The sequence below is a fragment of the Crocodylus siamensis genome, chromosome 2 (genome assembly GCF_052110815.1).
Source record: "Crocodylus siamensis isolate JL-2025a chromosome 2, ASM5211081v1, whole genome shotgun sequence".
Lineage (NCBI taxonomy): Eukaryota > Metazoa > Chordata > Crocodylia > Crocodylidae > Crocodylus > Crocodylus siamensis.
Window position 1 is genome coordinate 167,236,338 of NC_143396.1, and position 27,875 is coordinate 167,264,212.

At 46.1% G+C, this 27,875-nt stretch overlaps 2 protein-coding genes across 3 annotated transcripts; both read right to left on the reverse strand.

The window, feature by feature from the left end:
* Window positions 1-1,893: 1,893 nt before the first annotated feature.
* On the reverse strand, window positions 1,894-8,053 carry LOC149871130 (olfactory receptor 5AR1-like). Of its 2 annotated transcripts, XM_090034828.1 has the most exons (2): window positions 7,142-8,053; window positions 1,894-1,926 (listed from the first exon to the last, which is right to left on the reverse strand). In XM_090034828.1, exons 1-2 carry the CDS (start codon window positions 8,051-8,053, stop codon window positions 1,894-1,896), a joined length of 945 nt encoding a protein of 314 aa, XP_089890954.1. The 2 variants fall into 2 exon arrangements, with proteins under 2 accessions (XP_089890954.1, XP_089890953.1); XM_090034827.1 differs by lacking the exon at window positions 1,894-1,926 and having other exon boundaries at window positions 7,109-8,053.
* An 8,405-nt stretch (window positions 8,054-16,458) lies between these two features.
* Window positions 16,459-17,394, reverse strand: LOC149871131 (olfactory receptor 9G19-like). Its single transcript, XM_090034569.1, has one exon. The coding sequence runs from the start codon at window positions 17,392-17,394 to the stop codon at window positions 16,459-16,461; it is 936 nt and encodes a 311-aa protein (XP_089890695.1).
* Between the last annotated feature and the right edge of the window lie 10,481 nt (window positions 17,395-27,875).

The following is a 27,875-nucleotide window of genomic DNA, read 5'->3' on the forward strand; positions in this document are numbered from 1 at the left end:
TTAAAAAGAAACAAAGACCTAAAACATAAACAAATAGGCTAACTCACAATAGTGATGGAGCAATAAATCAATTTATAAAAAAGTTAAGGTTGGAAGGAACCTCAAGAGATCATTTACCCCAACTGGGGGTTGAATTTGTGACTTTGGTGTTGTTAGAGCCATACTTTAATAAGATAGGTAAATGGCTGGGTTTTTTTGAACACTTGGGCATTTTACCTAGAGGAACACTATGTGTAATTGGAAAGGATCTGACAATTGTGCAGGTTTAATTTTGCCAGGGTCTTCCACTGTTTTCAGGAAACCATTGCAACTGATAGCTGTACATAAAGGGATCGTAACTGGGTCTCAGCTCATGCCAGGGAAGGTGTTGCATGTGCTACCATGCAGAGGTGGAGATAGCAGGGCACCTGGGAGCTCTGTTGCCTTGGCCAGGCCTAAGACCCCTGTGTTTCCTGGATCCCTCTGTGAATGAGAATGGGAAAGGAGATTGAAAAAGTGGTTATTTTTATTTTATTTTCATAGATCTTTGGGTCGGAAGGGACCTTAGCAGATCATCGAGTCCAACCCCCTGCCCTGGGTAGGAAAGAGCGCTGGGGTCAGACGACCCCAGCCAGGTGTATGTCTAACCTCCTCTTAAAGACCCCCCAAGGTAGAGAAGAGAACCATGTCCCTTGGAAGCCCATTCCAGATCCTGACAACCCTTACCATAAAGAAGTTCTTCCTGATGTCTAACCTAAATCTGCTCTCCATCAGTTTGTGGTCGTTGTTCCTAGTTACTCCAAGGGGTGTCCTGGTAAAGTTTTATTTTATTGTATTTTGACACAAAAGAGACTACTTAGCAGAGGGTGGGGAGGAGTGTTGGGAAACTTGTTCCACAGCTACGTTTGGTGGTAGCAATAACCAGTTACCACTGGGATAAAGCATATTAAATACTCGTGAAATAAAGGTGAATTAAGAAGGCTGGGATACATTATCTTAATTTGCCTTACACTTAAAACTCACACAACCAGGTTTAATTTAGAATATTTCTCCATTTTAAAGGCAATCTAAAATTGCCCACGTGTATTAAGTGATGGCTTTAGAATGCATTAAGTGGTGAAAATTGTCATGTGTCAGGCAGCTTATATTACTAGGAGCAGCTGAAAGACAACAGAAGTGCAGGAGAAAGACTAGCTTAATTAGTGGAACATCAAGACTTGCCTTCAGCAAGGCTTTTCATACAGTCTCTCCCAATGTTCTTACAAACTGAGGAAGTACGGATTGGATGAATGGACTCTAAGGTAGATAGAAAACTGGCTGAGTTGTCAGGCTCAAAGGGTAGTAATAAAGGGCTTGATGTCTAGTTGGCAGCTGTTATCAAGTGGAGTGCCTCCGCAAGGTCAGTTCTGGTGCTGGTTTTGTTCAGTACATTCATCAATGACCTGGAAGATGGATGGAGTGCTCCCTCAGCGAGTTGGTTGATGACACCAATATAAGAGAAGTAGTAGATATACTGGAGGGTAGGGCTAGGACTTAGAAAGATCTTGATAAATTGTAGGATTGGATCAAAATAAATCTCCTGAGGTTCAATAAAGACAAGTGCAAAGTCCTGTACCTAGCATAGAACATACCCATGCACTAGGGACTGACTGCCTAAGCAGCTACTCTGCAGAAAAGGACCTGGGTATGAGCCAACAGTGTGTCTTGTTGCTAAGAAGGCTAATGGCATGCCAGGATACATTAAGGGTGCATGTATTAAGTAGGGGAAACTGTTTTCTTCCCTAAAAAAATGCACCTAGAAACACTGTGCATGCTGTGCAGCTGTTGAGATGCATGCCACTTGTTCTGGGTCATAAAGCTGAAAGGGTCAAGTCTTGTGTTAGTCCTCTCAAACCCATAGCTATTAATTGAGCATTACAGCTTGTGCTTGAAGAATGACCTATAGAGGTATCCTGATAAGGCTTGTGGTGTGGAAACAACTTAATTTACAAGAACTTATTTAAGAACTAAGAGTAAAGAATTACTAGTGTAATGACTGGTTTTGCAAGGGTCTGGGGCCTAACCTTGTGTGACATAAAGTAAGCACTTCTGGGAACACAGAGAGCATCCAGACAAGTGAGCATGTGCCTTTTGTTGCATCTCAAAGCAGTTTAAGATACTGCGAGAGGCACAGTGGGAACAACAAAAATGTATATAGCATGGACTCTAAATGTGATACTGGAGAATCCCAGTATCAAAACCCGCCCCCCAAACCCAAAAACACTGAAAAAAAGGTGGTGCAGGGCACGCTCCAGGAATGCCCTGAAGCAACTGGAAGCTAGGTCCTCCACAGAGATGCTGTGGCACCTAGCCAGAGCATCTCTATACCTGCCCCATGCCCCTGTTGCTCCAGCAGGCTGCCTCAGTGTGCTGGGGCAAATAGAAGTGTGGCAAGGCTGCAACAGTGGCTTAGATCTGTACTCTGATAAGTAGGGACATGAGGGTGGAGGGGGATTGTGTGGGGCTAGGGAGGATTGCTCAGGAGGGGTGGGTCCCCCACTGGCCCTCCCCTGCATGGCACACAGCCCCCCACAGCAGCAGTAGCTGTGGGGCACTTGGGGACTGTTACTATCAGAGCACTGTGGCGGGCCAGTAGGGGGTACTCCTGCATTGGGCCACCCACCTCACTGTCCCATCACCTTTCAGGCTCCGAGTGCCTCCCTGGAGGCACCTCACGTCTGGCCGAACCCCTCTCTGGAGTACACCTGCTAGCCTGGGGGTAGAACTGCCACCACCCAGGGATGGGCTTGAGTCTGGCTTTGTGCCCCCTGGGAAACACAGGCCTAGTAGCCCTCATGGGTGCTTGACTCACTTCAAGAACTTGGGATGCTTCCCTCAGTTGGAAGGACAAGTAGTGGTCTCCCTTAGTCAGCCAAACCAAGGGGACTCCAAGGCATAATCTAGACCTACTCGCAATAAGTCTCCCATGCTAGGTACAAAGGATAACTTTACTAGTTACACGGGGTAGGTTTGGACTAGGGTACAGAGTTGAGTAGTATCAGAGAAATCCCACAGAGAAAATAGGGTGGCTGGAGTAGCCTTTGGTCACGCATCTGAGTTACTGCAAGCTAGATAGCTAGTTAGATCTCAGGTAGCTTACTCACAAGTATCATCCAGAGGCAGGTGGAGATTCCCTCTGGAGGCAGGCAGTTCCTTGATCATGAGTTTTGAGAGAGAAAGCAAGTTTCAGATGGTCCAGCTCCTCTCTCTCTGAGTTTTCCTCATGGCTGCTGCCCCCTCCTCCTGGGCAGTCCTTATTTTATATAGCTCTTATGACCTCATTTACCTGGTCCAATGGAGGCCAGAATCTGTTGGCTCTCAGCCAACCAATTTGAAATGCATCACTAGTTGGTGGGCAGACTGGCAGTCTCTAGCCCACCAGGGTTCCCAAGCCCCTCACACAGGTATGTCATACCAGTCATGTAGGCAGAGGGAGCAGGTTTCCCCCCTCCCTCATGAATGTATCCAGCTCAGGTTACCTAAACAGATAGAGTAAGGTCTATACCCTCTGCAGGGCCCATCCTAACCAAATTGTCACAGAACAGAGTTTTTGAGGAGAAACAGGTAACCTTCTGCCACAGGTACCCCCACAGTGTAGTGTGGCCCTGGCTGCCTGGGACCCAGTGCCACCTGTGCCACATGACGTAGGCTGAGCCTGGCCCTGTCCAGAGACATGTGCCTTTGGGCTGGACAAGGCCACTCTTGCTGTCACCTGGGGTCCTGGCACCGCACACAGGGTTGCATGTCAGGCCGGGCCGGGTCCTGCCTCCGTGGAGCTGGCCTGGCCCGCTGGTACATGGGTCACTTGGAGGCAAGACCTAGCCTGACCTGATGTAGAGCTCAGATATGTGCTGAAGATTTTACCTCAGCATGCATGCCTGAAGAAGCACTTTGGTGTGGGGCAAATTGTGCTACTTGGGGCAAACTGACCCTGCCTGGCCCCTCCTAGATCTTCAGCCAGGGGGAGCTAGAGGCTGGGGTCTGCTCCTGTCTGGGGTTTAGGGGACTGCTCAGGAGGAACTCTGGGTAGCCCATTTTTTTCTGAAGTTGCATGCTGGGCCAGACTGGCTCTATGTACCACATGGAGACCCCAGGTCACAGGGTATGCAATACCACTGCACGGCTCTGCCAGTAGCAGGCCACAAGCGCCTTGATGACCTGCTGCTGCTGGGGGTGGAGGGGGAGGGGAGAGCAGCTGTATGCCATGCAGGGGGGCAGGTGGAGGACCCACCCCTCCCAAGCAGTTTCCCCCACACCCCACGCACAGTATCATAGAATCATAGAAAATTATGGTTGGAAGGGACCTCAGGAGGCCATCTAGTCCAACCCCTTGCTCAAAGCAGGACCATCCCCAACTAGGTCATCCCAGCCAAGGCCTTGTCTAGGTAGGTCTTAAAAACTTCCATGGATGGAGAGTCCACCATGTCTCTGGGTAATCTGTTCTAGCGTTTTACTACCCTCCTAATGAGAGAGTTCTTCCTAATATCTAACTTAAATTTCCCTTGCTGCAATTTAAGACTGTTGCTCCTCGTTCTTCATCTGCCACCATTGAAAACAGTCTAACCCCATCCTCTTTCAACACCCCTTCAGATAGTTGAAGCCCCCCACCCCACTTCTACCCCCATGTCCCTTCTTACTGGGGACAGAGCCTGGGTCCACTCCACCACTCAAACCTTGTCCCCTTCCTATTTGCTCCAGCATGCTGAGGCAGCATGCTGGAGAGCAGGGACACACGACAGGCATGGAGATACTCTGGCTAGTGCCAGAGCATCTCACTGGAGGACCTGGCCTCCTGTTGTTTCAGGGCACACGCCAGAAGCATGCCCTACATTGCTTTTTCCCAGCATGGGTTTTTTTTTTGATACTGGGATTTCCTGGTATCAAAATTAGAATCCACCCTGGAAATATGCAGTGTGGGGAACATTTTTTCATTCCTAGCATGCCCCTTGTGGCATTTGAGATGCTGCAACAGGCATGTGCTCGCTCATCTGGACGCAGCCTAAGTGGAAAAAAAAAAAAGAAGGGAATTTATGAAAGATGCTATGAATTGTAGATTTATTTAGTTCTATTATTCAGTGCACCACCTGTAATCTAGATTAATGGAAAAAATATTGAATTAAGGGTCAGAAAATCTATTTTATAATTCCAGCCCTGCCATTGACAAACTGTAAGCTTATGGGCAGCATACTTCCCTTCTCTGTTCATATTTCCATTGCTGTACTGTGGCGTGTGTTGTCTAGAACACTGGTTCCCAACCCTTTTTTTGCCTTGAGACACCCCTCCAAACCTTCTGTGAATTGAATTGAACCTGATTTCAAAAAGTAATTCTCTTTCTCTCTCCCCGCTCTCCATTATGGAATAGCCATCCTTTGAAGTTTTCAAGAACCAGTTAGACAAACATTTGGCTGGAATGGTCTAGTCAGGGATGATCCTACCTTGAGCAGGGGGCTGGTCTATATGACCTTGTGAGTTCCCTTCTAGCCCTATTTTCTTATGATCCTATTTTACAGCATTTACCTCCTTGCAGAAAGGCTGGGCATTTGGGGTGGGGGATTGGCCAGGCAAGGACAAGCCTGAGCTTATCTACTCAGTTTATCTGCTTATTTCCTTAGATGTAGCTTGTTTCAGCATAACTTGGGGCACCCTTCAAAGGATCTGGCAGCACCCCAGGGTACCACAGCACCCTGGTTGAAAATTACTGGTCTCAAAATTGTAAAGTTGTCAGATTATAAATCCGCAAGGGAACACTGTGTTCACCTAGTCTGACCTTCAGTATAACCTAAGCTTTCAGGCTTCCTTGAATTAATTCATGTTTGAATGAGACTTATCTTCCTTTAAAAAAATCCATTCTTAATGTATACATTTCCAGGAATAAAGAATCAACCATGACCTTGGTAAGTGGTTCCAGTGTTTAACAACAATCCATTATAAATGTGATCCTTATTTCTAGTCTGAATCTATCTAGCTTCAATTTCCAGTCACTGGATCTCATTATAACTTTGAAAGACAAGAGTTGATTATTAACCTGCCCTGCCCTGCCTTTCCCTCCCAACACTCTTCCATGATCAAGTGATGGATTATCCTTCTGTTTGCTACACTAAAGAGATTCAGTTACTGCATCTCCTGCTATTTAGGATCTTTTCTTATCCTTCAAGCCTTCTTATAGGTCTCTAACCCTTTCCAAATTATCAGCATTCTCCTTGAATTGTGGAACCAGATCCAATTGTGTTCATACCAGTTGCTAATAGATAATTGAAATGTCTTATTATGCACTTGATTTCCCCTTGTAGGAAAAGAGGTCTGAAAGGGACTTCAGGAGGTAATTTAGAAAACTCTCTGTTCACAGCAGGAGCATTTATACATGCAAAGCTTCTGTTGGCTCTCCTGGCTGCAGCATTATGTTGGTTCTCCCATTCCTCTGCTGTATTCATCACGACAACTCGAGTCTTTTACCTTGTCATTGCCTCCCAGTGTTGAGTTGTTAACTTTTCCTCACTGTGTTTTTACAGTTTGCCTAGTACAGAGGGATGGTGGCTGGAGCCTCTGAGTGCTACCATACAATGCAAATATTAGTAATAAAAAACTAGTTTCAAGACAATAGGTTTAAACTTAACAAAACCCATGTTCTGCAACAGATTATATACATTCTAAACTAGGTTCACTAATAGTTTGATAATTAGCTCCCTTTCTATATATACATGTACACACATATGCATATGAATATTTACCTATAAACATAAATACATTTATTTGGGTATACACATATACACCCACACATATATACATGGTATGTGTATATATAGTAAGATAGCAAAGTATACAATGTATTTTATTTCCCCAGCTGAATGTGAAAAAGGCCAAATAGATGTGGCTTAAGCATTCCCCCTCTCAGAAAAAAAGAAAAGAAATCACATTAGCGCTAAGAATGAATATGAAAATATCTGGCACTTAAGAATCATTTGGAGAGAAATGTGTACAATTGCAAACAATGGAATTGAAAGAAAAATGGTCACCCCGCTTTAAGTACTCTGTGCACTATGGTCCATTATGGTAGAGGGCCATGAAGAAGATTCAATACAGGTGAGTGGGCTTAGATTAGAGGAGACATCTGTTTCGTCTTGATGAGCTTTTTGAAAGCTTCTTTCACATCCTTGTTTCTTAGGCTGTAGATCAGGGGGTTCATCATAGGGATCACCACTGTGTAGAACACGGAAGCCCATTTGTCCTGGGCCAGGGAATAGACTGATGTGGGTCGAAGGTACATGAAAATGACTGTCCCATAAAACAAAGTGACCCCAGTGAAGTGAGAACCACAAGTGGAGAAAGCTTTATGTCTGCCTTCAGCAGAGCGGGTCCTCAGTATGGCAGAGAGGATGAAGAGGTAAGAGATGAGGATGACGGAGAGGGAGCTCATTTCAACAAATCCAGCAAAGGCAAAGAGCAGGATCTCATTGATGTGGGTGTCAGAGCAGGACAGGGTTAGCAGAGGGGGGACATCACAGAAGAAGTGATTAATGACATTGGAAGCACAGAAGTTCAGGCTGAAGGTGGCTGTTGTGTGTATCACTGCATTTGTCATGCCAGCAATATATGACCCTGCTAAAAGTTGGATGCAGAGTTTCTTGGACATGGCAGAGGAATACAACAGAGGGTTGCAGATGGCCACACAGCGGTCATAGGCCATCACAGCCAGAACATAGCATTCCGTATCCACAAAGGCAGCAAAAAAGTAGAACTGAGCACTACAGCCTGAGAAAGAGATGACTCTCTCCTTTGACAAGAAGTCAGCCAGCATCCTGGGTGCAATGGCAGAGGAGTAGCAGAGATCACAGAAGGACAGGTGCCAGAGGAACACATACATGGGTGTGTGGAGCCGGTGGTCATGAGAGATGAGGATGATCATGCCCAGGTTCCCTATCACATTGACTAGGTAGATGGAAAGGAACACCACAAAAAGGATGACCTGCATCTGAGGATCATCTGTGATTCCCAGGAGGAAAAACTTGGTCACTGTTGTTCCATTTCCTTCAGCCATTGGAGCAGCATATGATAATTTCTGAAGCCAAGGAGAAGGTGAGGCTCTGGATGACCTGTTGAATAGGATGCCCTTCAATCTCCCATCAGAGTCTGGTCAGTGAAACCTCTGAATCTTGTCTGCTGTTCTCTGTCCCTGCATGTCTGTCTAAAAGCCTGTGAAAGTGCCTGGTCCTGGATCAGCTCCTTTTTCTAGTAAATAAAAAATAATAACTTTGAGACTCATCCCCCTACTACATACAGGAGTCCTGATGCCAGAAGGGGTCTGTAATATTTTTATCAATGAACCTGTCTCTTTGCCAGGATCCAGTGCTACTGTATTAGCTAGTAGCTTGCAAAAATGGCCTAGAAGGGAAAGAGAATAATCAGCTGTTTCACACAATGGCATCTCATATTCAGTTCTATGCTAGAAACTGGCAACAGCACCCTGCAGTGCTTATGTACCTATCTTGACCTTTTGTTTTCTGCTTCTATTGTGTGCATAATTTAATTTCTCCCAACTTAAATTAAAGCACAATGTCAATGATAAGAGCTAAGTCCTGCATTCCCAGATACATTTATTTCATAGGGTAGTTAGAGTTTATGGTGATTAACACCATTCCAGACAGACAGACAGGATCCTGAATATTTTGGAAAGCTAGTTATCTGATTAGACTTACTAGAATCCTGGAGAAAACTCTATGCGAGTTGCCAGGAGTCCTCTGCTATTTCTTCTTCTTTCACTCTGAAATGGAAAAGGGATGAGACAAAAAAGTTATACATAAGAAGCAGAAGCTCAGTCCATTTCCTATGAATCCTACAGAACCCTGAGCTGTGTCTGGATCACCTTCTTGAAACCATTTATTTATTGTTCTTGCAATTCCCTCATGAATCTGAGGGCAAACTAAGGATTGGAGCATAGGGACTATAAACTCTGTGGATCTGAGTCCTTTAAGGATTATAGAGCCCCAAATCCCTGACTCCCTGAGCCAGTAGATGGAAGCCAGTTTTGCTCATTACCCATGGACTCACTGCTCTTTGATCATTCTTAGCAGCATTTTTTTTTTAAGCATAATCCCTTCACACAGTATAAACCTTCTTCTGGTTCTTCTTTTCTGCTTCATTTCACTCAGATTGTCTCTGTTCCTAAGGGATAGATGAGGGCTTGGATACCAATATACGGTACTAAGAACCTTCTACATTTTCTTAGATCTCAGTGTGCAGGGCTCAGGACTGGGCCTAACAGCACAACCTAACTAGGGGTGCTCAACCCTCAGCCCATGGCCCAAATCTAGCCTGTGGAGCAATGGCATACAGCCCAAGGGGCTCTCCATGGTCAGTAAATTTGATAGCAGAGGAACAGTGGTGGTAATTAATACCACTGAGTTCCCCAGCACTGGGAATGGAGCCTGGCTGGGGGAAACGCTTCCCAAGCGGTTGTGTGGACCACCTTGGGGCTAAAGTTAGTCCCAAGTCAGTCGACATACACAGCGTTAATGCTCCTTAGAGTGTCTACATGTGCATTAAGGTGCTTTAGCTATTTGCACATAAATTTGATACCTGTTTTTGCAGGTATCAAATTTAGTACTGAATAGCCTAAAATTGCCAAATACAGTACCCTTAATATGCCTTAAAATGGCTAATGCGCCTTAAATCATCAAACGTACACTTGCCCGTTGTGCAGTAAAGGCACTGGTTTAGCAGGGAAGTATCCTAGTCAAATTTACATGGCATGTGCGGGGTTTTACTTTTCTCTGTTGGCAGGGATGGGGAGGGAAGTTCTTTTTCTTGGATCTCTTAAGTCTGGGGCAGGCAATTATTTCAGGTGAAGGGCCACTTGCTGAGTTTTGGCAAGCCATCGAGGGCCGCATGACAGGCAGCCTGGGGAAGATAAATATTCATTTTCTAAATTTTTTAGGAGCCCTGAGGGCTAGATAGAATGGCCTGGCAGGCCACATCCGGCCCACGGGCCACATTTTGCCAACCCCTGTCTTAAGTGCATTTTATCACCCCTTGCAGCAGCAGGACACTAACAGTTTCTTTGTCTCCTGGCTTTCCCTGTGGCAGGCTAAATAGGGTGTTCCTTGAGTTTTGCAGTGGTGGACCTTGTAGTTATGTGACAGAATTGTTTGATTAGATTATGACTAGATTAAACAGGCACTTGTATGAGATGGGATGAATAGGGATAATCATGCCTTGACTGTGAGGTTAGACTAGATGACCTGAAAACCCTTCCAGCCCTACTTTTCTATGATTCTTTGATTCTATAAACACTGCTTTATTGGCATAGCTGTTGATCTGAATAGTTTATGTGCTATTTTTCAGGGATTACAGCTGTATTTCTTACTAAACCATGAGCTATTAGGACTTGATCCCAAATTCATCAAAGTCCATGGGCATCTGAAAAGTTATTTTGTTAAAAATGGCCCACAGAGTTAAACATTTGCTGTTGATCAGTAATGTCTAGAGGGATTGGATATTTTATTCCTCCCCATATCACCAACCTGCAGCATAAAAGTCAAGTGGGCTGTCTTCTAAACTGGAAGCAATGATTTTATTAATTTGGGAGTGGGCTAATTGGCTTTGTAACTGTTCAGAGCCATTTAGTCTATACCCGTCTTCCTGTGGAAGTAGCTACATTGCTTCCAGTTTAGGAGGTAGTTATCTTGAAACAATATGCAGTGCTTAATTGTGCTGCCAGTTCAGATGATGGCTTTACCTTGTAGATATGACCTAAATTAAGTCTAAGAAATTTAACGATTGTACAGTTAGAGTCAATCTGCACATTTGTGTTCTTACTGGTTTTGAACTTGAAATACAATGTTTTGGATGTGTTCATCAAGCAGTAGGTCTATTAATTGGAAAGTCTTCTGTATTCAATAGGTATCTCAATTCTAGAAGGTGGGTGAAGGAACCTAAATGGGTTTAGAAACTGATATAAATGGAAGAATAATAAGCTTATGCATGTTTCTGCACCTTGTAACATGAATGGGGCGCAAACTTGATGCCATGTCGTGGTTATGGGGCTGGCTGTAGCCCTATCTCCTTTCTAGTCTCTGAGAACATCTACCTCAGATTTTGGTTCGCTTGTCCTAACCTCTTTGGAAGTGCTTTCTTAATACTCCCACCCATGGAGTGGGACACAGGCTCACTCCTCTGTTTCCCATCCTCTTATTACTCTGCAGGCTTGACTGGGTTTCAAGTACCTGAGTTTCCTTCTTTCACGAACCCGGTACTAGTGATATAGAGACTAACAATTTTTTTTGAGCAAAATTTTATTTAGCAGTTGGAACAAAGCATTTGAAGAAAAAAGTTTTTGAACAGCAAACTACAGGCATAATTAGTCTCATCTACAGATTAAAGGTATGGACAGACACAGGGACCAAGCATAATTTCTTTGGGCCCAGTACAAACTTGTAAGGTGGGCCCCCTCCCACACACACACCATCCACCATCCCACATGCACAAAATCTCATGACTCATGAAAGAAAATTTTCTATTTTAATTCTGAAATTACATTCTACATTGATGACTATGTTGTAACTTTTTGGGTGTTGGTCCTAATAATGGTATTATCCAGTCGATGTTTTGCTTTTTTTTTTGTTCTAATGGACCAACATGGCTGCAAACATTTTATAAATAGACCAATTAACTTTAAAGCTTTATTTTTCTAGACTTTTTCATTTCAAAATCATGAATCATCACCCCAAAGTCAATTTCTCTTTCAAGTTCACACTCGATAGACAAAATAGCAAGGTGGCTTAACCGTTTTTCCCCATAGTAGAATGCCTGCAGTTTTTGATGAGTGCTAACTTGCTGAAACTTCTTTCAGCTTCTGCTACAGTCACTGGCAGTGTGCAAAAGATCCATATGGCTATGTACACTTCACTGAAAATGAGTTTCAGTTGTTTCTTGTAAATTGCATTTAATAAGGTAAGTGGGGGTAGTTCATACTCTTTTCCAAAAGTAGATTTGAGGATTTTTTTTCAGATGCAACATTTCACAAGGACAATTCTCATAAAGGTTTGTAGGATACCTTGTGAACTAGATATTTAGAAGCTTCGTCCAGTTCCTAATGCTCTCGTGTCACATAGTTTAGGACTGAATGGAATGTAAAACAAATGTTACTGGTTGCTTTGAATCTGCTCTCTAATCCACAGATCCCATTGTCCAAAGTTGCATCAAAACATTCTGAATAAAGATTCTAGATCATTTTCAGAGATGGTAAAGCATGATTCCTCAGCTGTGTCATCATGGAATCTTTTTGCTTCTTGCCTCTCTTCTTCGGTAATTATGGCAAAATTCCCATGCCTTCTGCTACAAGACATGCTTCCTGTAGAATTTTGGGCCACTGATCTCTAAGTTGTTTTACTTCTTCAATAATATCAGCAATGAGAGCTGCCTCTGATGTAAGAGAGATTCCCCTGGCTTGTAAAATCATGTTTCTGTCATCAATACTTGAAAGAACTTTGTACCAGAAGCAAGCCAACAAAAGGCGCAAAAATGAGCTGAAGTACCTTTTCAGTGCTTCCAGTTTTGAATGAACTTTGTGTGTCAAATTTAACTCAAGAGCACATTCCAGTGCTTCCAGAATACCTGGAAGATGATTTGTGAGTGGATGGATAGCACCAGCACGTGCACTCCAGCGTGTCTGACAGAAAGTGGAGTAAGCAGTTTACTAATCTGTTAAAATTTTACAACTCACATGGCTAGCACTGAAAAACACAAAAAGTTGCTGCACACAAACAAAAAAAGTTAATGTTTCAGTACATGCTGGTACAGCATTAACTCTTACAAGATTTAGTGAATGGGAAGCACAAGGAGAATACAGAGCAATTTCATTTTTGGACATAATGCAGGCCTGAATACCTTTTATTTTCTCTGACATATTAGAGCCATTATCAAAACCTTGACCTCTGCAGTCATCACTGTTCACAATGTTGCTTGCTCTGCTTCTGATTGGCTCCAGCAAATCTTACAGTGGAGACCCCATATAGGTAGTACATAACTTTCCATACATATCCTCAAGCATGGCCTACAATTTAGCCTTGTTTTTTTTCCCTCATGGTAATACAGTTGCAGCCTGCCCCCTGCCGATCTTTGGGCCCTGGTAAAGTGTGCCCTTTCCCCCTGTCATGTTTGGGCCCTGGACAGACATAATACTTGGAGTGCTTAAAATGCCTTTGAAGCACTTCAGAGGATGAGCAGACAGATTTACGTGTTCTTTGAAGCACCTCAAATGTGGCTGAAACATTCAAAAAATAACCCTGAGGAAAGCAGCTAATTAGAAGGACTTAAAAATGATGAGTTTCCTGTTACATGTACATGCTCTGTGGGCATGCCAGAAAGGGGGCTCCATCCACCCACATTCCACAGTGCGCGGTGGAGGCAGCATGTACAGAAGAGGAGAGCTAGGGGACACAGGCAATAGAAGAATTGAATGTGAAAAGCAGCCAATGACCTTGAACAAAGCTCACTGTTACTCAGCGATCCCTTGTGTGCTCCACCTGCACTCTTCCAGAGCTCCTTCCACTAACACTGGGAGATTCATGAGGGGCTTCAAGATGTCTAGTCTCCTGGCTGTGGCAAGGGGATGCTTCAGGAGAGTGGAGATAGAGTTCACAGGAGAGGACTCACTAACAGTTTGCTCCACTCTCGGTGGAGAGTGGAGCTGTAGGTTTCAGCAGCCCTTTGCCATACTCCTTGGCTGGAGTTGAAGTCACTGAATATAGCTACAGAGATTTTTGAAGTGCTGCAGCTAGGGATGGGGCAAGGGCTGCATGTCTGTCTGTAGCCTCACAGAACCACAAAAGAAACAATTTGCATCTTCTGAGTGAATCCAGATCCTTCTATGCCGAAATGATACATTCTGGATCTCCCAGTGTGACCCAAGCTTTTCAAACTGGTATGGATGGTCTTCAAATACAGTCATTCGACCTCACTGGTCTGGCCCTCTCAGGGTTGCGCTGTTTCCCTGAGGGGTCAGGCCAATGCTCAGGATCTCAATATTGTGCTGTTAGACAGGAGGGCGTGGTATACCACTGCACATGAGCACATAAAAATCAATTAAGCACACACTCACTAGCTGCATACACCCCTATTAGGCATATACACTCACACTACCAGCTCAGGCACATATACTATGCACCCCAAAAGTTAGACACAGATCACTAATTCGTATATCATGCACACAATGCCATATATATATATATACGCGCACACACTCTCACACTAGCAACTCAGATACATACTCGTTCAAAATCACTAGTCTGGGTTCACACACACTACACACACCAAATTTAGACAGAATCAGTTGCCAGTTACCAACATCTGCACATTCAATACACATATGTGGATTACTAATTCATATACCACACACACACAGAGTATCTATCTATCTATCAACAGAGATTCATGAGGGGGATTCATCAATAGATAGCTAGATAGCTAGATATGTGTGTGTGTGTATTCACTAATTTACACACATACCACCCACCTACACATACACACAAGTGAGTTCCTAAATTGGGTATTGTGATATGTATATATGTATGTGCTCAGTGTACTAGGGATACCTGGGGAAAGGTTAAGGTAAGAAAGTAGAAGTGTAGGAAGTTAAAGTTACCAGGACCAGGATTAGAACTGGTAGACTACAGGGGCCTGGGCTGAAAAACTGAGGCTTGGGGGTAACTTTAGGCTAATTGATCTTAATTGATTAAAAGACAACCCCAAAGCCTGCAGAACAGGGAAGCATGCTGGCACTGAGTGTGGGACTGGAGCCAGAGCTATGGGGGAGCTGAAAAGGTAGATGGGGAGGGGGAAAAATGGGACTAATGGAAAGTGTGGGTGTTAAAGAGGGGCTCTGGGTATGGGGAGCCAGAGGATGGCTCTGAGGCAGCTAGAGAAGTTGCAGAGAGCGGCAGTAGGTGCTGGGAGCTGGAGAGAACTGCAGGACAGCTAATAGGAGCTGGGAAGCTGCAGGGTGGGGGAGGAAGGTGCAGGGGGAGATGCCTGAAAACAGAGAGAGGGGGGCAGGAGAAAGTCACAGAAAAAGCAGCAGGGACAGCAGGAAAGCAAGGAGAGGCTGAGAGGTGGCAGAAAAGGGGAGATGGAATTGGGAGGAGATGGGGAAACTAGCAGAGAGGGTGGGAACTGGAGCTAAGAGAGAATGAGGCTGGAATTTAAGATAGGGAAGGGACTGGGATTCAGAAAAACATGACCCAACTCAGGGTTGCAAATGACAGTGGTTTTATTGAACAGGGGAGATGATGACACAATGCCAAATTGGTTTCCTTGCACCCATGCGCACACACAATGGCAGCAGGGGTTAGGGAGGCTTGGTGCAGGGGCTGATGTCCACTGAAGTCCAGGAGGAGAGAGACAGAGAGAGAGAGAGAGAGTCCAAATTATAGGAGGAGGTATGCAGGTAGTAGCTACCTATCCAGGCTGGAAAGGGGTCCTTGTCCAGTAGATGTTGTCCAGAGGGGGTTGCTGGCAGGGCCTCTGGGGTGGATAGGTGATGTGAAGCTGGCTTGGTCCAGAAGGAAATGGAGTGTCCCACTGGATCTGTCTTCACTGTCTCTTTTTACTGGGGCAGACCTTGTGTGACCCTAGTGACAGGAGGCATGCCCAAGCAAGGGTCAACCCCTGGTGTACTAAGCATGTGTGTTCCATGCAGGGATGTGCAGTTTCAGGTGTCTGTAATGGTGAGAGTTGCTGGTTCTGCAGGGTCTTTTCTTTTTCAAATGCTGGTCTTGTCTCTGTTCCTGGGTGAGGTTCCTGGATGAATCAATGTGAGGTGATGGCCCAGTCATTACAGACCATTCAGTAGAGGCCTGCTACCATTGTATTTCAATCATACCTAATCATTCTCATTCATCCGGGAACCAATTTACATGGGAGGGGTACAATGAATCCTGTTGTTGCAACATGGGATGCCCAGGCAGTGGACAGAAGCTGGTAGCTTGACATATAAAATGGAAACTTGACATTACTTTGGTTCACTTATAAACACAGGCCTAAACCATACAATATGCATATGAAACAACAAAAATCAATACAAAAATTACAGCAATATAATATACAACAATAAAAATTAATACAAACCTAATAATTATAAAACAATGGACATCCAAAACCAAAAACTTGCCACCAAAAATAAAAATGCTTAAAGCTTATCCTGATTTTGAGTTCACTTATAGTTATCTATAGGGAAGAGAGAGGGAGAGAAAAGTCAGAAATTGTTGGGGAAGGGGAGGGAATGCATTTTAAGACAAATAATAAAAATAAAAGAAAAACTGGGGGTTTTGCTACAGTGTGATCATATATTTATTTTCCAAAGCAATGAGTAAAAAACACATGCAAAGAAAACTGTGGTGTGCTTGCTGCTAAATGATCTTTCAGGGTTCCATTCTTAATGTGTTTCATTTATGGAGCTGTTCCTTTCTTTATTAATTTCCCCAGGGCATCCTTCACATCCTTGTTCCTCAGGCTGTAGATCAAGGGGTTCAGCATGGGGAAAACCACTGTGTAGAACACTGACACCACCTTGTCACGCTTCAGGGTGTAGCTGAAGCTGGGACGTGAGTAGATGAAGAGGATGGAGCCATAGTACAAGGTGACAGCTGTCAAATGAGATGCACAGGTGGAGAAGGCTTTAATCCTCCCCTCACTGGAGCGGATCTTCAAGATAGCAGCCAGGATGGAGATGTAGGAGGCAAGGATCAGCAAAGAGGGGATGATGACATTGGAAGCTAAAATGAAATACAGCACAGCCTGGTTGTTGTCTGTCACATCACAGGAGAGCTTCACCAGTGGGGGCAGGTCACAGAAGAAGTCATCGATGATGTTGGAACCACAGAAGGTAAGACTGAAAGTGTTGCTGGTGATGATGGTGGCATTGACAAAACCACTAAGATATGAAGCAGCCACCAAACCTACACACAGTTTCCTGGACATGGCAAAGACATAGAGCAGTGGATCAGAGATGGCCACATAACGGTCATAGGCCATTGCAGCCAGGAGGTAGCATTCAGTGTAAGCCAAGCCAGCAGAGAAGAAGAACTGTGCTGTACACCCAGCAAAGGAAATGCTTTTATCGTCAGATATGCAGTTTGCCAAGATTTTGGGGGTATAGACAGAGGAATACCAGAGATCCAGGAAAGACAAGTTCCCAATGAAGAAATACATTGGCATGTGGAGGTGAGCACTGATGCAGATTAACACAATCAGTATGATATTTCCAGCCAGACTGATGGCATATATTAGTATGAACAATGCAAAGAGGAGCAGCTGGAGCTCTGGATCAGTTGTGAACCCCACAAGGATGAAAGTGGTCATTGTAGTGTGATTTCCTTGTTCCATAAATAGGATGGGAATGTCGCCCAACTGAAAAAGAGTTGAAGATGCATCTTGTGGTTAACTTTCTTGCTTGTTATTTTCATGACAACAGTAGCTAAAGAATCCAAGTAACACAGAGGATGCATTATGCCAGGCAAAATAAGAGACAGTTACTGCCTTGGAGATTATGAATATAAAGAGACAATTCAAAAAAAGCTTGTGAATGAAAACAGCAAAAGCAATGGTAGCTTAGTTAACATAACACATCTTTAGTTAAGATCCAACATGGATCATATGCTTGCTGTTTCTGAATGTCAGTAACACTCTGGAGTGGTTTGGGCATTTTGACTAAGTACAGACTTCCTGCAAAGAGGTGGAATACTGTATATGACCATTTGGAAGTAGCGTGGGGGTGGGAGGGAATCCAAGGGGGAAGGGCTGGAATCTTTCCAGATTTTCTGGATCTTTTTATTTCTATTCTTTAGGCTTCCTTAGGCTTTTAGAAACAAAACCCTTGAATTAAACAGTGCACCTGCAAAGTGTTGTATCATCGTGTTCACAGGTATGACTGTCAGAGCCTGATGGGCTATTTCATAATAATAAGCCTTTACATTACTTTCAGCACCAATTTGGCATTTAAGAGAGTTTTCATATGTGTACATGTATGGGTATATCTGCATACATATGTAATAGACTATTAATGGTAGATTATTGCATGGTGTTTAATATGTTCTAATGTATGTGCACTTGAGTTCTCAACTTCAATGTTACATTAATTCAATTTTACACTGGATTTCCTTAACTTAAAGTAGGTAAGGAAAAGGAAGAAAAATGCATCAGGGTGCAGATGGAGACAAGCATGCATAGACATCTAGTGCAAAGCGGCATAATTGCACTTAAAAATCAATTTGCTATGATAATTTACATCAGTCACAGAAAAGTTCAGACTCACATTGCTGAAGCTGTAGCAGGATACTTTAAGTGCTCTGAACCCTCACAATCCTTCACTCACCCATCTCAAAAAATATATTGCAGAACTATTGGGGTGTTCTACTTCTTCACATTGTCAAGGATTAAACCATAAAACTCATTGACCTAGGAAGTTACTAAGGCCAAGAATTTTAAAACATGCAGAATCAGATGGTATATTTGTAAGCATATTGAGAATATCCAGAATCATCATCATTAATTATAACTAGGATTTTGAAATGGATAAACCAATCTCAGAATCCAAGAAATTAAAATGAAACCTGTTTAAGGAGCAGATTATTCTCTCCTCTGCCTACTGCGGGATTCTTATACCTTCCTCTGCAGCATACCATCCTCTGCAGCTGGTAATGGCTACAGTTGGGGAGAGAACATTGGTTTGGATGGGTCTCGGAAATGACCCTGCCTGGCAATGATAATGTTTCTACAGTGCTGAGCCCAGGAGAAAAAGATTGGGAAAATGAAAAGGTTCCATTAAGACGCCTTAAGTTGGACTCACTAAAAAAGGAGGAAGCAAACTATTAAGCGACTTTAAAAAATCTTGACTCTAATATTCTTACCTTGCAATATGAAAGAAGGATTAATGACTTTAATTATGTCTTTTCAGTTCATTTTAGTTTATTGCAGTGTTTCAGAACCTTGGGAAACAAAAAATAGAATGTGAATGAAATATCATATGGAAATGAACTCATACTGTGCTGTGATTCTGCCTACCTCTGTTGGATACCTTATATATTTCTGTCTTCCTCTTACCCATGGTATTGTCCAACCAAAACTGGTGGCATCCTGGGTGCTGCAGTTAACAGGATGCTAGAAAAATCCCTGTTCTATCTGATCTAACTGAATAGAATGCAGTTGTTTTTTTGCCAGTCCAAAAGATGCCAGTTAGAAAGGGCTGGGGATATTTATCCATTACCTTATTCAGTGGTCTCTTGAGGGCCTCATCCCTAAGGTATGTCTTCAGCTTTGTGCATTAGGGCTTAGCATATTTTCTGGATAGAACAGGATGCTGTTAATATACTTTCTTATCTGAATGTGCAGTTGTGCATTCTACAGAGATTTCTTTGTTCCTTTCCTTTGTCTGAGAAAGTGATTCCCCAGAGCTTTTCAGCCTTTGAAGCACAATATGCATTTTCTTGAGAAGTTTAGCATGACACCTATGTTCAGCAAAAGCTATGGGGGAGGCAGGAGACAAACACAGTGGAATGGGAATTATAAACACAAATCTGTTGAGGAAAATTAGTTAATTGGGGGCAGCCAACCTTCTTGAACCAGGCCATCTACATCCTAAAGCAAATCTGGCAGAGGTTTTGTGGGTGCTACAACAAAGGCAGAATCTCATTCATCTTAATAAATATTTTGAAACATTTATACTGAGGATGATAGCTTCATGAAATATCTGCTCCTAGCTCCCTAGGCATTACCACTAGGATGTGATAGCACCCTGGGGTGTCTGAAGATCCTTTCAAGGGTGCAACAGGGTGCCACATAGTGTTAGCACTATTAGGTGTGCAAACATGATTCACAAGATAAACCCAGAAGGTGCATCCACACATGCAGGCATGTGCGCTTGTAGCAGCTCAAATAGAAGTGGTGCAAATTTAAGCTGGGGCTTTTTGTCTCAGCGCACATGCCTGGACTTGCACTTTGGTATGTGGCAAGTCCACTTGGGGCAAAATAACCCTGCCTGGCTCCTCTCAGATCTGCAGCCAGGGGGAGCTAGAGCAGCAGTGGAAAAATCTGCCCTGTCCTGGCCCCATCAGTACAAAAAGCTGCCCTGGCAAGTAGCTTAGGGCTGCTTGATAGGGCTGTGCAAACAGCACCATTTCATTTTGACTTCCATTTTGCCATTTGCAGGGGGGTGTGGGCTCCCAGATCTGCATGTGGGATGACAGCAGGCTGCCGCTGTCTTCTGGGGTGAATGCCAGGACTAGGTTCTTTCTGGCGCTTGGTGCAGGCTGTGCCAGGCAGACTTGGGTGCTGGCACTGGCCCCAGCCAGCAGCACCAGCATACTGTCATCTGCATGCTTTGCAGCTGGTTTGTGGAGCTTTAAAAAAAAAAAGCCCCACGCTCACCAGCTCTGGCAGCAGTGATTGGGGCCTCTGGGTATTTGTGGCAGAGCCCCCCTGTACAGTGAAGGGCACTGGGCGGGGAGCAGGGATTGCCTCCGCCGGGCACCTACATGGCAGCTGCCCCATAGTGTGGGTGCACCACTACTTGGCAAGGTGCCACATGCTGTTCTGGAACTCCTGGTTTGTTTCTCCAGTTCTCTGATTATTCCCCCATTCTTCTTGGGGGGCAGGTTCCCCATGCATGGCAGCCACCTTGCCAGTCTTACTGTACTGCTGCAGACCCCCCACCACCTCAGCGCTGCTGCCTGAAACTAGTCCTGCTGCCTGGAAACTGGTCAGAGAGGTGAAAACACACTCCTGGACACCACCGCAGGGGCTCTCCATGCCCCTCTTGGCCTCCAGCCCTGCCACTTCTGGGCCCACCCAGCCAGCCAGAACTGATCATCATCCAAACCACCTGATGATCTGGGCCACCTTCCAGGACCCCCTGAAGCAGCTCTTCCCCCAGCCTGGAGTGGCAGGAGACCACCATGTGGCTTCCCCTCCCCACAGGCACCAGCTGCGTATTGCCTTACTCAAGCTGGCACCCACCAGCTGCCGTCACATGGGCCACCTCTTCAGTGTGGGCAAGGCAAACACTGCGGAGGCCATCCTGGAGGCATGTAGCACCCTCCAGGATGTGCTGGGGCACGCTGTGTTCTGGGTGCATGACCTCCTGGTAGTGGTGGTGAGGTTCCTTGCCAAAGTGCGTTGGGACCCTAGACAGGACCCACATCCTGGTTGCATGCCCACACCATGGTGACCACCCCCACTACAACCTTCAGGGCTTCTACTCCATTGTGCTTGAGGCTGTCATTGACCACTGCAGCACCTTCACCAACATAAGAGCTGGTTGGGCAGGCAGTGCCCATGAAGCCTATGTCTTCCATAACTCCATCCTGCCAGCCCTGGTGCAGAGTGGGCACTTTGTGCTGGGGGTGCCAGAACTCCAGCTGGGCACAGTGAAGGTCCTCCCCTTCCTCACTGGGGACCCACCTACCTGCTCCTCCCATGGCTTATGCAGCCTTATACCAGCCAGCTGGACCACCGCCAGACCCGCTTCAACAAGTTCCTCGGCCAGACCCACACCTTCATGGAGTGCACCTTCAGGCAGCTGAAGAGACACTGTTGCACTCTCACTGCCTGCTTCAAGTTTCATAGATTCATAGATGTAGGGTTGGAAGGGATCTTGTAGATCTTCTAGTCTGAACCTCTGCCATGGGCAGGAGAGAAAACTGGGCTCAAATGACCCCAGCCAGGTAAACATCAAGCTGCCTCTTAAAGACCCCCAGGGAAGTTGGTTCCAGATCCTAGCCACCCTGATTACGAAGTAGCGCCTTCTTATGTCTAGTCTGAATCTACTGTCTAACAACTTATGGCTGTTATTCCTTTTTACTTCAGGAGGCACTCGGGAGAACAAGGTCTCTTCCAAACCCTGCTGTCCCCCCTAGTAAGTTTATAGACAACCACCAGGTCCCCCCTCAGCCTTCTCTTGTGAAGGCTGAATAAGTTAAGGTCCCATGGCCTCTTCTCGTAGGGTCTGCCCTACTGTCCCTGGATCATGCAAGTGGCCCTCCTTTGGACCCTCTCAGTGCTGTCCACATCCCTCCTGAAATGCGGCACCCAGAACTGGATGCAGTACTCTAGCTGTGGCCTGAGCAGTGTCACATAGAGGTGGAGAATCACCTCCTTGGCCCTGCTTGTGATGTATCTGTGGATGCAGGACAAGATATGGTTAGCTCTACTGACCGTGTTCTTGCATTGTTGGTCCATGTTCATCCTGGAGTCAATGATGACTCCAAGATCTCTTTCTGCCACCGTGCTTTCAAGAAGGGAGTTTCCCAGCCTATTGGTATGCTGCTGGTTCCCTGCACATGTCAGTAATGAATCCCATCCTATTTTCATTTTCCCACCCTTGTAACCTGTCCAGGTCTTGCTGTAATCTGTCCTTCCCTTCTAGCATGCTCACCTCACCCCAAATCTTGGTGTCATGTGCAATTTTAAACAGGCTGCTCTTCACCCTGTTGTCCGAGTCACTAATAAAAAAATTGAACAGTGTGGGCCCAAGGACCAAATCCTGGGGGAATCCACTGCCCATTTCCCTTCAAGTCGAAAATGACCCATCTGCCATCACTCTCTGAATATGACCCCTCATCCAATTTGCAATCCATCTGATTGTATAGGCATCAATGCTGCAGTCACCTAGCTTTTTAATGAGAATGGGGTAGGAGACAGTGTCAAAGGCATCCTGAAGTCCAGAAAGACTACATCCACTGCGACACCTGTGTCCAGTGATTTTGTGACCTGAACATAGAAGGCAATCAGGTTGGTCTGACAGACAGACCTGCTCCTAATGAAACCATGCTGGTTTCCCTTGAGCGTCATCCCTGCTGCTGGCCCATCACAGTTGTGCTCCTTGATAATCTTCTCAAAGAGCTTCCCCAGGACTGAAGTAGGACTAACAGGCCTATAGGTGCCCGGGTCCCCCTCCTCCTTTTTTTAAAGATGGGGACCACACACTCCGTGTTCTCCGAGGACAACATTCCCCGGGTCATTGTTGCACCTTGTGTGCTGCATAACATCTGTGAGGCCAGGGGGGAGCTGTTTTGTTAGGCCTGGGTGGAGGAGGTGCAGCAGGCAGAGCATGCCTGGCACCAGGAGCACTAACTTTATTGACAGCAACAGCATTCCCCTCTACCCTTCCCCTGCCCCATTGAGGCCCAAGGTGAGCCTCACACCCACCACCAGGGGCCAGGGCACCAGGTGATAGAGGCACTGGTGACCATCTCCTTATACAATCCCTGCTGAAGCCCACCTGGATAGCCACACATAGACCTCCACCTCTCCGGGCACCCCCAGCACCAAGCTCATGGTGGACACTTTGTGAGGGGAATAAACCAGTTCTTCAAAAAGCAGTTTTATTCCCCTCGCAGAAACAGATCCTCCTCTTGCCTCTCTCCCCCACAACACAGTCCCCTTCCCTCCCTACAGATAGTGCCACGTGAGGGCAGGGAGAAGAATTGGTGGTCGGGGTGGGTCAGGATCATGGGCTGGTGACAGCGGGGGCCACCTGTGGCTTGGGGCAAAGCCATGATCTGCTCCTCATTTGACCCCATGAAGTCCTTGCAGCTGTGAGCTCCATGCTGCCCTGGTGAGGTATCCCCTGTGTGCATGGCAGCAGCAAGTGTGGCGGCGCAGGGTTGTGTCCCTCACTGATGCTGCACAGGCGGGGGACACATTGCCAGGGCAGTGCAGAACTCAGTGGCAAGGAGATCCCTGCACGGCTCCACTGTTCCCTGCAGTGCCAGGTTGCACCTGGTGGGTTGCACAGGCCCCAGCAAAGGGAAGCAGGGGGGAGCCCAAGCCTGCAGCATACAGCTCACTCCCACCTCATGCACAAATCTGGGGGGCATGTGTCCCCCCTGCCCCTTTAGGAGTGTGCTCAGCTGCAGGGCCCCCACCCACTACCCAAGCCCTCAGCAAGCAGGCAGCAGGGAGGAGGGTCCAGGCTCCACTCTGCAGCAGCCACTGTCCCTGTTGGGGCAGGGGGCGGCAGACCTGGGTACCTGGTCCATAGCTCTGGCAGCTGGGGGGCCCTTTTGGCAGGGCTGGGGTTAGCAGGGGGCTGCAGGTTGGGGGTGAGTGGCACCAGCAGTGCTGTGGGGGTTGTGGGGGAAGTACGGGGCACTAGGAGGGCTGTGGGAGTTGTGAGGGGCCTTTCATTTTAATAATGGTTTTAGCGAGTTTTATCAGAGAATTTGGGATTTTTTTATCCAGGAAAATCAGGATCCCTGCTGTTTACCCCAGATGCTTTCCATTTTGTTTCTAGCTCCTTAGCCAACTTCTGTCCCAGATTTTCAGCTGCCACCTGGCTTTTCCTCCAGAGCCACCCATCTCTCAGGTTCTCTATTCTCACACTGCCCTCTGGCTCTAGCCCTGAACCCAGGCCCCTTATGTATTCTGGCTGTCACTGCCTGGCTTGTTCACAAGGCATCACAGACCTCTCTACTGGCAGGAGATTGAACTGGTACTCTCCCAGAATATAGTCCAGCCATCTCCTCTTAACATATTCCAAGTAGGTGTGGGAAATATTGCATTATGTACCAGTAGGCTCCTTAATTATGTTTTTGCCAAATCTCTTCAGAAAGGCTGGAAGCAATGAGCAGGAAACAAATTTACTTAGTTTTCTTTTCAGTGATGGCTAAATGTGCTGTATTGAGGCCTCACAGACATTGATGGCCCAATCTTATTACATCTTTGCATGTAGCACTTGCATGGCCACACAAATGCACTTTTTAGCACTTAGGCCCATGCTGGATTCTATTTACACACACCTTGCACTTCCTTTTTCAGGATATGCAGTAGGCTGCACCCTAGCCATACAGGGGCTCATATGGAATGGATGTGACTGGACACACATAGATTTTTATGTATACCTTAATACTTAAAAAAGAAAAAACAGAACAACCCCCCCAAAAAACCCAAACAGGTGGGGAAGGAGAAAGAGGGTCCTCTTCCCTCTATCCCAATAATTTGTAGTTAGGGCACAAGGATGCTCCAGTGCAGGCTACCCAGCAGGCGGCCCATTCACTGAAGTACTCTCATGCCCTAGCCATCCAGGACAGCATCTACACATACACTGCTATGAAGTAAAAAAATGAGCAGGATAGTGCTTGTATTTACAAGCACTACCCTGCTGTGGAGTTAGTTTACTCCTGCTGTGGAATTAGTTTACTCCAGCCTAATAGGGGCACATGCGTAGATGTGTGATGTTTACTGTGGAGCTAATTAGTCTACTCTCCAGGTAATGTCTCATATAGATGCATCTACTGTGAATAAAAGTGTACACATAGATAGTTAACCTGAAGTAACTGATGTATTAAACTTACCTTTCAGCATACCTTGCTGTGAATAGTTCATATAACCATGTTCAGAATAACTCCATTTATGCCCAGAACTGGCACAAGGCTATGAACTTATATTGCCTGACTTATTCAACCAATAGCCTTTTTCCTCAAGCTCATCCATTGTGTTAAACTTTCGAAAACAAGTTGACTATCATGTCCTGTGGCAGCTGGACTGAGAAATCCAAGCCCATATCACACGGGCCCCTAAACAATCCTTGTAGGATAAAATATTACATTTTACTACAAACCTGAAGTTTGATCAAAAGTGGTGACAAATGTTTCCTTTTCTACATCCATCCTCCCTTGAGTCCTTGAATTTTACTAAGGGACATGTAAATACAATGCTACAAGAGAATCTGCCTGCCTGCTTGCACAGATGGAATCTATAAGACCTCTCTGTACAAAGGGGATGCCTCCCAAACACTTGACAGTAGCTAGGAAGATGACATATGGAGAATACAGGTTTTCCTCGCTTTATAGGGTAGATGCGTTCATGAAAAACTGCATAACTCAAATTTGCATAAAGGGAACCCACTTTACAAGGTAACAAATAGGGATATATTCCAAGACCTCGACTGCATTGGCAGCAGATTTCATAGATTTCATAGACATTAGGGCTGGAAGGGACCTCGGGAGATCATCGAGTCCAGCCCCCTGCCCAAAGGGCAGGAAGTCAGCTGGGGTCATAGGATCCCAGCAAGATAAGCATCCAATTTACTCTTGAAGGTGTTCAGTGTAGGTGCTTGAACCACCTCCGCTGGCAGACTGTTCCAGACCTTGGGGGCTCGGACAGTAAAGAAATTCTTCCTTATGTCCAGCCTGAAATGGTCTTGCAGGAGTTTGTGACCGTTCGACCTCGTCATCCCTCGGGGTGCTCTGGTGAACAAACGTTCCCCCAGATCCTGGTGGTCACCCTTGATAAACTTATAGGTGGCCATCAGATCACCCCTCAGCCTACGCTTTTTCAGGCTAAAGAGTCCCATGGCTCTCAGCCTGTCATCATAAGATCTGTTTTCCTGACCTCTGATCATGTGCGTGGCTCTGCTCTGGACTCTCTCAAGCTTCTCCACATCCTTTTTGAATTGTAGAGCCCAAAACTGGACGCAGTACTCCAAATAAGCTGCCACAGGACTCCAGAAAAGTCTGCTGGGGCTGGGGTGGCACTGGGCTCTTCCTGGTGGGGGGCTGGGCTGGGCTGGATTCACGGTGGGTAGCAGTGGTGCTGTGATAGGGCTACCAGGGGGGTTGCAGCCACCCCAAAATTTGCTGTAGCACCCCACCCTGACCCACTTTCCAGCACCACCGCCTGCCCTGAGTGCAGTATGATCCAACCCTGCCACAAAGAAGAGCCCGGCCTCAATTTGCCCCCCTACTGGTGGTGAGGGAGGGAATGGGTCTGGGCCTGGGGCTAGAGCAGAGGTAGGCTCTGCATAGCTGGGGTGGGATGCAGGATGGGGGGCTTGGCTCCAGCTGCCATGGGTTGCTGCTGTGGGCTAGGGCCAGGAGCCATGCTGGGCTCTTCCTAGCAGGGGGATTGAGCCGTATTGCACTCAGGGCTGGCACCAGTGGCACTGGGAGAGGGGTAGGGTGTGCTACAGCTAATTTTGGAGTAGCTGCAGTCCACCCTGCAGCCTCACTGGGGCCTTGATCTGCCCTCCCGCCCATGGTCCTTTCCCCTCCACTCATAGACTTACCTGCTGCTGATTGCACGAGAGTTAATTTACCGTGCATTTAACGAATTTTGGGTATAAAAAGTGTCATTGAATAAGGGTGAATTCACATACAGAACCTGCATAAAGCAAGGGAAACTTGTACCATCATACAGAGCAACACAGTCTCATTGTTTCCTTGTATTCACCCACCCGTCTGTCTATGTTCACCTGTTGTCTCTTTTCTTACTCTCATAGGCTGTGTCCAAATGAGCACAGCCATGTGGTATGTGGTGCTACAGACATGTCTTCAGCACCACATACCACACATTCCATTGTTCTTCATGCTGCAGTGGAGCAGCATGGAGGGTTTTGCTGACCCCTGGATATCCAGGGGTAAAAAAAACCTGCAGAAAAAGAAGCGGAATGGCACATGGATGGGCAGTGCGCACTGCTCAAAACCAGAGCGGGGCTGGCTGGAGCCATGCTGCAGCTGCTGGCCAGGCTCTGTGCTGCAGAATCATTGCTTCTGTATCCCCAGGAGGCCCCCAGGACCTCAGGTAAGGCTGCTGGGGCCAGCACAGTGCTGGCTCCAGCAGCCTTACCCTAGAGCCCCTGGGGTAACTTGCCACTTGCCAGAGGGCGTGTGGCACAGGTGTTCCCTGGGGACAACTAGCGGTGGCACAAGGTGTGACACTGCTAGTTGTCCTTGGAGAATCAAATGTCCACACCACTTGTGGCCATAAGCACTTTGGAGAAGGGGCCATCTTTTGGGGAAGGCGCCCTACCTCAGTACAAAGGAATAATCATATCAAGCGACTCAAGTTTAACACAGGATCCAGTGAGCATC